Source organism: Lithobates pipiens, unplaced genomic scaffold (assembly GCF_037356315.1).
Source record: "Lithobates pipiens isolate NorthernLeopardFrog02 unplaced genomic scaffold, aLitPip1_a1.2 Scaffold_22, whole genome shotgun sequence".
NCBI lineage: Eukaryota > Metazoa > Chordata > Amphibia > Anura > Ranidae > Lithobates > Lithobates pipiens.
In genome coordinates, this window is record NW_027507784.1 from 9,542,345 (window position 1) to 9,555,591 (window position 13,247).

The window sequence follows — 13,247 nt, forward strand, 5'->3', positions numbered from 1 at the left end:
ATGATAAAATCACCAGTGCTTCCCCTCAGATTTACAGCAATGACACTTGCATTGCAGAGTGGATTTGCCTTTAATAAACCCCCAAATAACTAATAATTTGGGGTGTACACAACAAAGTGCTAGAGTGCAATTTGCCTAATGGGAACACTAGTTAGATTGACCTGTGTGTCCCCAAGGAAAGACATTGGTAGGGTTTTACCCTCACTTCCTGTTTGGCTATGTGACAGGAAGTGAAACGAATTTTTAAAGAAAAGGGACACAAGGCCCAACCTAAAAAAGACAAGCAGGGGTTCTAAGCCCTTGTACACACAATCAGAGATTCCGATGGAATGTGTCCGATTGGAGCGTTTTGTTGGATATTCCGACTGTGTGTGGTCTGCATCGGACTGTTTTTGTTGGAATAACCGTCGGACCAAATTTTCCAACTTGCCAGAAATATTTTCCGCCAAAATGCTCCGATCGGACATACTCTGATCATGTGTAGAGAATTCCGATCGGACAAAGTGCCACGCATGCTCAGATCAAATTCCTACATCAAAGCTATTGTCTACTAGCCTGAACGTAGTCCCATCGTAACAAAATTACGTCATCACGTTCTGAAAGATCGGATTTTCCGACAACTTTGTCCGACCGTGTGTATGCAACAGTTTCGGACAAGATCCGTCGGATTTGGTTGTCGGAATCTCCGAGCGTGTGTACAAGGGCTTACACTCACTTGGTTTCCCTCAGATGCCCACAATTCGAATAGGATTGTCTTGAGCTTGATTTTGAGCTCAGTGCTTTAAATCAGTGCTTCTCAACCCTGTCCTCAAATACCCCCAACAGGCCATGACTGCAGGTTTTCCTTCATCTTGCACAGGTGCTTTAAATCAGAGTCAATGGCTTGGTATTGTGGATAGCTATTTTAGCTAAGATAAATTCCCTAAACATGTCCTGTCGGGGGGGGGGGGGGGGGGGTACGTGTGGATTGAGGTTGAGAACCACTGCGCTAAAATGGAAAAACTTACCTCTCTGCAATTTTCCTTTCCTGGTGCCTATCCATGGCAGCATACATGCATATGCTGCCATGAAGGCATCAGGAAAGTAACTGTTAGCCCTTGTACACACGGGTCGGACATTCCGACAACAAAATCCATTGGATTTTGTCCGAAACTGGTGTTGCATACACACGGTCGATCGTTCATAACGTGATGACGTTATTTTGTTACAACGGGACTACGTTCAGGCTAGTAGCCAATAGCTTTGGTCTAGGAATTTGATCTGAGCATGTGTGGCACTTTGTCCAATCGGAATTCTCTACAAACGATCGGACAAAGTCTAATCGGATCATGTTGTCGGAAAATTTTATAGCCCAGCTCCAAAACTTTGTCGGTTGGCTATTCCGATGGAAACAGTCCGATGGAGCCCACACACGGTCAGATTGTCCGACAACACGGTCCGATCTGACATTTTCCGTTGGAATGTCCGACCGTGTGTACAAGGGCTTAGACAAATCACACCTTTTTTTTGTTTTGCCATGCCAATCAGCCTAGTTAAGCTGCAGCTGGGAAATCTGTTGCATGAAAATTAACAAAACACATAAAACATACAAATTTGCTACACATTTTATTGGTCAACAAAACAGAACTTAGAAAAGAGCAAGGAAAGCAAAAAAAAAAACACATGTATGTTAATTTGAGACACTAACAGAATATGGTTTTGAGGTCTGACCATTTTACAGAGGAAATTAACAGGAGTTAAAAGGTCTGCACCCGCAAACGGACATCTATTAAGGATTTAAACATTAAATTAGTCACAACATCTTGAGGAAGATTTTGCAAAATAATGCAGCACAGACAATTAAATCAAAGTGAAACAATCTACAAATGACACATATTGACAACATCAGAAACATGTCAGGGGAAAATATGCCCCCCCCCACACACACCCAAAAAAAATACAATAAACCAAAGTAAAAAAAAAAACTTGCTCTAAAACACATCTGTCTTGCAAAGACATAACAAACAAAATACAAAGAGAAAATACATGTGTTACAAACTCTATAGGAACACCCAAATGTACTCTCTTTTCAGGGCAAGGTAAAGAATGCTATTTACAAGGTTTATATAATTAAAGTAAGCACATCATCCACATGCTACACAATTGCAGAGGGGACAAACACCCCCGATTCCAGGGGGGCAAACAAAGAGCCTAACATGGGCAAAAGTTATACAACAAATACCATTGCAGTCTATGGGAACTGACTTGTTAATTTTGCTAGTCCCCGCTGGCTTATCTTCTAGCTATTGGCCTTAAAATGGGTAAGGGGGCCCAAGTCCCACCCCTAAGGGACATATATCAATGTCACCAATTTGGACAACCCTAAAAACGAAACAAGAAAAAGTGCCTTTAAAAATGCTAAATTGCTTAAGCACTTCTCGCCCGCAGAATGCAGAATGACGGCTGGGAACTGATCGGCGCTGTGGGTGGGCACGGCACACTTCTGTTTTGGACTGGGCGTCATACGAATCAGGGATTTGCCACTGAGTGGCGTGGGCTGTGCACAGCGTGGGCGATCGTGAGTGCGGAGTGTCAGTCTGACATGCCGCATCTACCGATCTTGATAAGGAGCTCTGTCAGAGGCTTCTTACCATGTGATCAGCTGCGCCGGTAAATGGCATTTCTCGGGTTTGTGATGACAGGGAGAGCCGATCAGCGTCTCTCCCTGTCAGAGGGGGGGAGGGGGTCTGTGCTGATAATCAGCACAGCCCACTCAGTTGTGCAAATCACCTGTAAATTAGTGCCCAGCAGTGCTCCAAAAAGAAAGTGTGCCTGTGCCCACCACAGCGCCGATCAGTTCCCAGCAGTAACAACTGTCAGTAATCTCTCAGTACATCATCAGCACTGCTGCCCATCCGTGCCACCTGTCAGTGCCCCTTGTCAGTGCCAATCAGTACCACCTATCACTGCAAAACAGTGCTGCCTGTCAGTGCTCATCACAGCAGACTGTCAGTACCCATAAGTGCCACATGTCAGTGCCCATCAGTGACCATCAGTGCCACCTATCAGTGACCATCAGTGCCACCTATCAGTGACCATCAGTGTCCATCAGTGCCTCCTATCAGTGACCATCAGTGCCCCCTATCAGTGACCATTAGTGCCGCCTGTCAGTGCCCATCAGTGACTATAAGTGCCACCTATCGGTGCCCATAAGTGCCCCTATCAGTGCCCATCAGTGCGCCTATTGGTGCCCATCAGTGCTGCATATCAGTGCCACCTACCAGTACCCATCAATTCTACATATCAGTGCCTCCTCGGCAGTGCCCATCAGTGCAACTTTATCAGTGCCAACTCATCAGTGTCCATCAGTGCCACCTCATCAGTGTCCATCAGTGCCCGTCAGTGAAGGGGAAAACAACATTTTATGACAAAAACTAAGAAACAATTTTGGTCTTTTTTAGTTTGTTTAGCAAAAAAGAAAAACCCCAGAATTGATCAAATACCACCAAAAGAAAGCTCTATTTGTGTGAAGAAAATGATACAGTGTTGTAAGACCGCATAAATGTTATTCAAAGTGTGACAGCGCTGAAAGCTGAAAATTGGCCTTGGCAGCAATGGCCGAAAGTGCCTGGTATTGAAGTGGTTAAAAACTAGTAACTTGGGGGGTGGGGGGGGCTTACTCTGCCTGTAAAGTGGTGCATCTGTAGCGTGTATCCAAAATTCTGCTTCAAAGATGTACGGCTTTAGATAAAACGTACAAATCTATATTGCAGCTGCTAGTGGTCAATTTCTCATTCTATTTTGCGCATATGTGTTACTTGGGCAGTTGTTACTAAACTTCATCACCCCATAATATTGGCACGTCCATGGTAGCGCACAGATTGCATTCTCCCGTACGCCGAGATCGCTATAGTAAATGGAGGATTTGCGCTCTGTTCCCAGCGCACAATTTCTTAAATATAATACCGTATTTATCGGCGTATAACACTCACTTTTTTTCCCCTTAAAAGCAGGAGAAAATCATGGGTGCGTGTTATACGCCGATCCCCCGAAATTCTGAGCCTCTGGGCGGCTTTCAGCTTCCGGCCACCTTCGGCCATTCTCAGCAGCTTTCGGTCACCTTCGGCTCTTCTCGGCGGCTTCCGGCCGCCTTCGGCCGTTCTCGGCAGCTTTCGGCCGCCTTCGGCCATTATCGGCGGCTTTCGGCCACCTTCGGCCATTCTCGGCAGCTTCCGCCCGCCTTCGGCCGTTGTTGGCAGCTTTTCGGCCACCTTCGGCTCTTCTCGGCTGCTTCCGGCCGCCTTTGGCCGTTCTCGGCGGCCGAAAGCTGCTGAGAATGACCGAAAGCTGGCGAGAAGAGCCGAAGGCGCCGGAGGCCCGCCGAGAACTACCGCGCGCGCCGCCAAGATACACATCCGGCTCTGTATCTCGGTGGCGGCATTTAAAAAAAATAAAAATAAATAGCAAATAAAATAGACAAGGCTGCAATGGGGGACAAGACTGCATAAGGCTGCAATGGTGGGCAAGACTGCATAAGGCTGCAATGGGGGACAAGGCTGCAATGGTGGACAAGGCTGCATAAGGCTGCAATGGTGGACAAGACTGTATAAGGCTGCAATGGGGGACAAGACTGCATAAGGCTGCAATGGTGGGAAAGGCTGCATAAGGCTGCAATGGTGGACAAGGCTGCAATGGTGGACAAGGCTGCATAAGGCTGCAATGGTGGACAGGGCTGCATAAGGCTGCAATGGTGGGCAAGGCTGCATAAGGCTGCAATGGTGGACAAGGCTGCATAAGGCTGCAATGGTGGACAAGGCTGCATGACAAGGCTGCAATGGTGGACAAGGCTGCATGACAAGGCTGCAATGGTGGACAAGACTGCATAAGGCTGCAATGGTGGGCAAGGCTGCATAAGGCTGCAATGGTGGACAAGGCTGCAATGGTGGACAAGGCTGCAATGTTGGACAAGGCTGCATGACAAGGTTGCAATGGTGGACAAGGCTGCAATGGTGGACAAGGCTGCAGATGACACTGATGGGCATATAAATGTAAGGTTTTTTTCCCCTTAAACTTCCCTCCTAAAAGTTTTTTTCCTTAAAATTCCCTCCTAAACTTGGGGTGCGTGTTATACGCCAGCGCGTGTGATATACGCCTATAAATACGATATATAATATAATAAATGTAATATCAAAATGTGCGCTGTGACCCCCCCCCCCCCCGTGCGTCTCTACTGATGGTGCACGGCTTTCGTAAATCAGCCCCTCTGTGTTTCTGTGCAGCAAAAAACTACCTGAAATCTCTCCCTCAGCTTGGAACTGGCCTGAATAATGATGAGAGCCTCAACAGTCGGGCGCAACAACACAAAGAACCAGCTGATTTTTGACACCGGGTCTATAGAGTCATATACAGATAACATAGCATAATGACCACACAAGTAAAACAATACATGAAATACAAGAAAAAGTAACATTGTTCTTGTTGCATTAACGAGAGCCTGGATTTTATGGCAATTAAAATTAGTATTTGTATCTTTGTTATTCCACATATGTCTTACAAGAATAAATATCGTGACCATGAGAGAAAGGAGGGTGAGAATAAATGGTAAATAGATACCAAGAATATCCACTGTTATTTTATAAAAGCGGTCAACAAACATTGTCCCCCGAATAATCATTGAATTATTGGTTGAATTCCCCATAGACTGTTCATGAGGAGTCACAGAAGTCACCCAGATCGATGGGATATTGATGAGAAACGATCCCATGGCTGATAATAACAGAAGCTTAGGGAGGAATGTTGTGATCGCCCTCTTCACCCAAACAAAGATAAAAAATTGGAGGTTGGAGATGGCCGAGCAGTAGTAGGCACAGAGGAAGGCGGTCAACAAATAGCTTAAGATGCCAAACGTACGAAGAGAAACATAAGAGATCAAAAGAACGTGTTTCTCAACAGACTTCTGGAACCACGGAAGGACTAATATAACCTGCATGATCAAAAATAACTGTACAAAAATATCGACCAGTCCCTTGGTCAGGTTGATCAGATCACACGGTTTCATTTTCTGCCGGCTTTTCATGCCTTTCAAATTAACAAGGACGATGTACAGGTTCAGAGCAATTCCAGGGCTACTTTCTATCATAATTAGAAGTATTGATACGATATACAGCTGAGAGACCATGATGTTGGCCGTCTCCAAGAATCAATGTTGCCTTTTTCTTCTTTGTTTTTATAATAAAAGTCAAAGGATGACTTTAAAATCCAGGTTCTCGATGTGTCCTCAGTATTTCACCAAGCATTTGAGAGATACAGATTGAATCGTTTGCAGCCAATATATTAATATAGCGTAGAGTTCCAAGCTGGAGGCAGGGAGATGAAGCAGCAGAGAAACATTCTATGAGATTTGAATCATGCAAATAGTTGGCGGCTTCTGTTTCCTTGATTTAAATTATAAAGATTAAATTGATTTTCATAATGTTCCCTGCTGATTATACTCAGACATTAAAGAAAAAAAAAAGAAAAGATCCTTTAAATATTTTTTGCTTATTTTGTTAACACATCAAAGTTCTGTTTAATCTCTCTCTTTCAACTGAAAAAAATATATATTTCTAACCTTCAACATACTTAGATAAGGGAACAAGAAACCTCACTAAAAAGTGGAGCTTCACTCTCCCAATCAACACTGATTATTTTAAATCCTCAAGCGGCTAGCATTAGAAAGTAAATAGGAAACTATATTGGCAAAAGTATTGGGACTCCTGCCTTTACACGCACACAGACTTTAATGGCATCCCAGTCTTACACGAGCGGAATTTCCGTCGGAAAAATCTTGGATGTTTTTTCCGAAGGAATTTCCGTTCAAGCTTGCCTTGCACACAAATGTAAAGGAACAGAAAAACTCTGGATAGCCGCACTCCGGATCAGGTAAAATAAGTAATGCCTTTATTGTTTCCACTCAAAAAATCTTCACATCATTCAGATCACAACAGCAAAGGGACAAAGAAAGTAGAAAAAAAACTGACGCGTTTCACACTGAAATTAGTGCTTATTCATAGCTATGTAGCTATTCATAGCTATGTGAAGATTTTTTGAGTGGAAACAATAAAGGCATTGCTTATTTTACCTGATCCGGAGTGCGGCTATCCAGAGTTTTTCTGTTCCTTTATATTTGGCCAGTGCAATTAGCCTGCACCTGAGACCCCTATCTTTTCGGAGGAAGAGTGGCCAGTTTTTCGGTGGATCAGCCTGGAGCGGTAGATTTTCTTTCTCCCATTGTCGATTTTCTGGATTCCTTTGCCTTGCACACACACGTGGTCACACAAAAGTTCTCTGAACTTTCGACTGTCAAGAACGCCGGTGACGTACAACAAGAAAATGAAGTTCAATGCTTCCGAGCATGCGTCAAATTGCTTCCGAGCGTGCGTAGGTTGTTTGCGCTGTCGGAATTGCTCAGACATTTTGGAATCTCCAGGATTGGCAAATGAAAGATAAAGATAGCAATGAGAGAACAGAAATAGAAAGTAAGCCAGGCAGACAATGGTATTTGATACTAAATATCCATGGGTCCCGGACTCTATTCAACTTTTCCTGTTTAACTTTTTTTTTTGTTTCAAATTTTTTATTGTGAACAACACAAGAATAAAAGTTACAAACAGAAGTATTCGAGCCTGAGAGCGCGGCACATAACGCCAGATACAAAAAACATAGTGCATATATTACGGTGTTTATACGGCTCCAAACAAATTACTAGCGCACTCTAAGCCCTTGTACACACGGTCGGAGATTCCGACAGAATGTGTCCTATCGGAGCGTTTTGTCGGATAATCCGACTGTGTGTGGTCTGCATTGGACTGTTTCCGTCGGAATATACGTCGGACTCAATTTTCCAACTTGTTGGAAATATTTTCCGACAAACTGGTCTGATAGGACATACTCCGATCATGTGTAGAGAATTTTGATCGGACAAAGTGCCACGCATGCTCAGATCAAATTCCTACATCAAAGCTATTGGCTACTAGCCTGAACGTAGTCCCATCGTAACAAAATTACGTTCTGAAAGTTCTTTATTTTTCGACAACTTAGTCCAACCGTGTGTATGCAACAGTTTCGGACAAGATCCGATGGACAAAATCCGACGGACAAAATCAGACGGATTTGGTTGTCGAAATCCCCGACCGTGTGTACAGGGGCTAAGTTGGAACAAGAGGACATACTGGTGTATTCGCTAAGAGGGCATCCAGTTGAAAAGAGGATAACCCCTGACCCAACATCAATGTAAAACAATAAACAAATTGTAGAGACAGCGGAGAATGTAGGGTAAAGGAGATAGTCAGCCTAAGGACCTTGTTCTTGTCACAAGGAACATAACTAGGGAATTTATAGCCATAGGCTAATGAATGAATGAATGAAATACTTGTATAGCACACAATGCAAACTGAATCGCCTCTAAGCTAAGGAGAAAGAGAGGAGGGGAGGATAAAGTAGGAAGGAAAGACATAGCAAGAGAAAAAGGGACAGGAAGGGAGAGAAAGGGTCAGCATCGGCGGGGGCCACACAGGAGCCCAGAGGGCCATCAAACCATTCAGTTTCGGGGGGGGGGGGGGCTAAATTTATGGCTCAAGAAGGCTTGTGTCAAAGTCTGGAGGGGAAAGTTGTCTGCCCAGGGGGTCCAAATTCGAGAGTGGTGAGGGACACGATCCAATATTGTTGCCTTAATCTTGCTATGGATCATGGCTTGGGTAACCCTATTTTTCGTTTCAGCTATATGGAGGTTCGGGGTTTTCCAGGCTTTGGCGATGGTCTTCCTGTTTAACTTTTAAAATCTTGACAATTTTTCATGAAGCATGGTCCAGAGTAGTTATTATTATTTTATTTTTATTTTTTTTAACTCTTAGTAATACCCCTATATCATAAAAAAAAGTAAATCCAAAGTCCCTGATATTACTGACCACATAGTTTTAATAGGGTGGTTAAAATACAAAATATTTTTAAAATTAAATTAAATTATTTACAGTATAAGATGGTGGCAATACCAACTACAACAACAACACATATAAGTAGCGTTTAGTATGTAAGTTTATATCTGAGCAATAAGTAAAATATTTTACATTCCTGACCGTTTATGAATTTGCAAAGCCTAACAGATCTTCCAAGCATTTATTTTTAGCAAGCATCAGGCCCCATTCATACCTTTCGCATTTTCGGCATGCTTTGTTTTTTGCACTTGTTCCCGTAACGTGCGAAAAAATGTACTCCCTAGGGCCATTATTTCTTAATAGCAATAAAATGCACTACGACAAGTCATAAACAAACACGCCAAGTTCTGCTCTCAAAAAAAGTACAGTCCTTACTTTGGCACATTTGTTACGCATAAGGCGGTCCATTCAAATGAATGGTGCCCTTACCTGTGGCATAGCTATTCATGTGGAATGTATGTTCCTTGCTAAAGGACTTATAACCTTTAACCTAACCCTAAAATTCTGTTTTAAGATAACAGTGATACATGCAGATAATTTTTTATTTTTTTTGTTTGTTTTTTTAAAGCACATTAATATTGTCTTCAGACAAAAAAAATATATAAAAACACACAAAAAAAAAAAACATTTTTAACCACTTCAGCAGCAGAAGATTTTACCCCCTTGCTGACCAGAGCACTTTTTGCGATTCGGCACCGTGTCAATTTAACTGACAATTGCGCGGTCGTGCGACATGACACCCAAACAAAAATCGACGTCCTTTTTTCCCCACAAATAGAGTTTTTTTTCTTTTTATGGTATTTGATCACTTCTGCGTTTTTTATTTTTTGTGCTATAAACAAAAAAAGAGCGACAATTTTGAAAATAAAAAGCAATATTTTTTACTTTTTGCTATAATAAATACCCCCCCAAAAATATATAAAAAAAAACAAATTTATTTATCAGTTAAGGCTGATATGCATTCTTCTACATATTTTTGGTAAAAAAAAAAAAAACGCATTAAGCGTATGTTAATTGGTTTGCGCAAAAGGAACCACGTCTACAAAATAGGGGATAGATTTATGTCATTTTTTATTATGATTTTTTTTTATTAGTGATGGCGGCGATCAGCAATTTTTATCATGACTGCGACATTGTGGCGGACACATCGGACACTTCTGACACTATTTTGGGACCATTGTCATTTATACAGCGATCAGTGCTATAAAAATGCACTGATTACTGTGTAAATGACACTGGAAGGGAAGGGGTTAACCACTAGGGGGTGAGGAAGGGGTTAAGTGTGTTCTAGGGAGTGATTCTAACTGTAGGGGGGATGGGCTACCACTGACATGACAGCAATCATTGCTCCCGGTGACAGAGTAGTAGTAGATCCCTATCATGTCACTAGTCAGAACAGGGAAATGCCGTGTTTACAAAGTTATTTGTAAATAACCTTAAATAAATTGTAAATACATTTTAAAATTGTAAATAAATGTTCTGCCGCTCCGTGACACAATCCCAGGCCCCCCCCCCCGATGGACATCGAGTCCCCCGGGACCCTCGGACACGGTCACAGAGTTTGCGGCGGGCACGCGCCCACAATGCCACAATTTTAAAGGGGACGTACCTGTACGCCCATTTGCCCAGCCGTGCCATTGTGCCGACATACATCGTCGTGCGCTGGTCGGCACGTGGTTAAAATAGTGTCATTGCAGATAAAAATATTTGTTGAATTAGATAGTTTGTTGTGTTGATAATGACAATAAAATTATGATTTTAGTACAACAAAGTGATTTTCAAACGACTAAAACGTGACACAAAAAATGAACTGAAACAAATAAAACAAATAAATATTGGTTATAAACTACAAATTAAGAAAAAAAGCAGAGAAATAATATTTGAAGGAAAAAGGAGAAGAATAATTAGAATTGATTGGGGTAAACATATGACACACGATTGGAATTTCGGCCAGCAAAATACCGATGAGAGCTTTTCATAGGAAAATGCGACCGTTTGTGTACGCTCCATCGGAATTTAGCTGTCCGAATTCCCGCCAGCCAAAAATTGATAGCATGTTCTCAATTTTCCAGACGGAAAAACTTTCTATAATTACGATCGTGTGTAATGCGATTCCGACGCGCCAAAAAAATCACGCTTTGCTCAGATTCAACTACAAGATGGAAGCTATTGGCTACTGACTATTGAACTTCCTTTTTCTAGTCCTGTCGTACTTGTTGTACGTCACCGCGTTATAAACGATGGGAATTTGGTGTGACCGTGTGTGTACGCTCCATCGGAATTTAGCTGTTCGAATTCCAGCCAGCAAAAATTTGATAGCATGTTCTCAATTTTTCCCGATGGAAAAACTTTCGGGAATTCCGATCGCGTGTAATGCAATTCCGACACGCCAAAAAAATCACGCATTGCTCAGATTCAACTACGAGACAGAAGCTATTGGCTACTGGGTATTGAACTTCCTTTTTCTAGTCCCGTTGTATGTGTTGTATGTCACCGCGTTCTTGGCGGTCGGAATTCGGTGGGACCGTGTGTATGTAAGACAGCTTGAGCGGAATTCTGTCGGAATGACCACCAGACCTTTTTCCGACCATAATTCCGATCGTGTGTATGCGGCATAAAGTTAATAAAATAGACACTTTTATTATTATTATTATTATTATTATTATTAGTATTATTAGTATTATTATTATTATTATTATTATTATTATTATTAGTAGTAGTAGTGTTATTAGTATTAGTATTATTATTATTAGTAGTAGTAGTAGTGTTATTAGTATTAGTATTATTATTATTATTAGTAGTAGTAGTAGTAGTAGTAGTAGTAGTAGTAGTATTATTATTATTATTATTATTATTATTATTATTATTATTATTATTATTATTATCATCTTTTTACTTTATTTTGATTTTACTGGTCAGATGGCTTTAGTTAAAAGCATCTGCAGATCAAAGTTCATCCCTTTTGCCTTATGATCCCTTTGAACGGGGGAGATACAAAATTAGCCAGTGAATGGGAGTGGGGGACAGAAGGATGTGATACACATGTCCTTTGCATTTTGTTTGAATGTGTGTAGAATGACCAATACCCTCATTTCTTGAATGCATTAAACTCAAAAGGGGGAGCTCCACTTGTTTTCTCCCCCCCCCCCTCCGCTGCCACGTTTGGGACCTTTTTGGGGGGGGGGGAGGAACGGATACCTGTTTTTGACAGGTACCCACCCATCTCTATTTCTGGGAGACCTTACCGTGGTGAGGTCCCTCGGAAGTTCGGCCCCCTCCTCCTTCCCCTGATGCTGGGCCATTCAGAAAGCCCCATGCGCATGCAGAGTAGGAGATCGGCTATGAACCCCGCAAGGCTTCACTGCCGGTTTCCTTTAAAACGAGAGCCAATTGGAAAATTGGCTGGGGTTGTGAAAGGGGGAGCTCCACTTGTTTGCTCCCCCCCCTCCTCCGCTGCCACATTTGGGACCTTTTTTGGGGGGAGGGAGGAACGGATACCTGTTTTTCACAGGTACCCACCCATCTCTATTTCTGGGAGACCTTACCGTGGTGAGGTCCCTCAGAAGTTCGGCCCCCTCCTCCTTCCCCTGATGCTGGGCCATTCACAAAGCCCCATGCGCATGCAGAGTAGGAGATCGGCTCTGAACCCCGCAAGGATTCACTGCCGGTTTCCTTTAAAACGAGAGCCAATTGGATAAACTGGCTGGGGTGGTGACATTGTGGGATCCCTGGATAGGTAAGTGTCCTAATATTAAAAGTCAGCAGCCACAGTATTTATAGCTGCTGACTATTATTTTTATTTATTTTTTGTTGGGGGGGAGGGGGGGGCGGAAATCCTCTTTAACCATAGAAGGTTTAGCATTTTATTTGCAGACAGCACATTTCAGCATCTCTTTTGCTTTTTCCTTCAACCCGGGGTTTGCAATGAACTGATGAGCAGACTGCACTGGTGTAAATGAAGCTATTGGTAGTAAAAATACCCAAAACTCGACTCTCAATTGAGCAACGGTGGCCAAATAATAAATAAGCACAAACGTGTAATAAAATGTGTAAGACAGGGATACAAAGGCCAAATTATGTACTTTGTTTCCAAAGATGTTTGCTTTGTCGTTGGCTGAACTCCCCATATTTTTTGCTATACTTTGACGGTGCTTCATCAGCGTTCCGGCAATGCAACTGGAGTTGACAACAATGATGAGGAACGGTGGACAACTTAGAGTTACGGTGATGCTCAAAACAATTGTGGAAGTTATTAAGTTTGAGTTATTTACGCTTACTGTTGAATTGTTCCCAGAA

At 42.5% G+C, this 13,247-nt stretch overlaps 1 protein-coding gene across 1 annotated transcript; it reads right to left on the bottom strand.

The window, feature by feature from the left end:
• Positions 1-5,233: 5,233 nt before the first annotated feature.
• LOC143925294 (taste receptor type 2 member 40-like) lies at positions 5,234-6,157 on the bottom strand. Its single transcript, XM_077449877.1, has one exon. It carries the CDS (start codon positions 6,155-6,157, stop codon positions 5,234-5,236), a length of 924 nt encoding a protein of 307 aa, XP_077306003.1.
• Positions 6,158-13,247: the final 7,090 nt, after the last annotated feature.

What these genes read in the sequence shown, in the direction of transcription:
- LOC143925294 (XM_077449877.1), bottom strand. Translation starts at nt 6,157, where the DNA reads ATGGTCTCTCAGCTGTATATCGTATCAATACTTCTAATTATGATAGAA.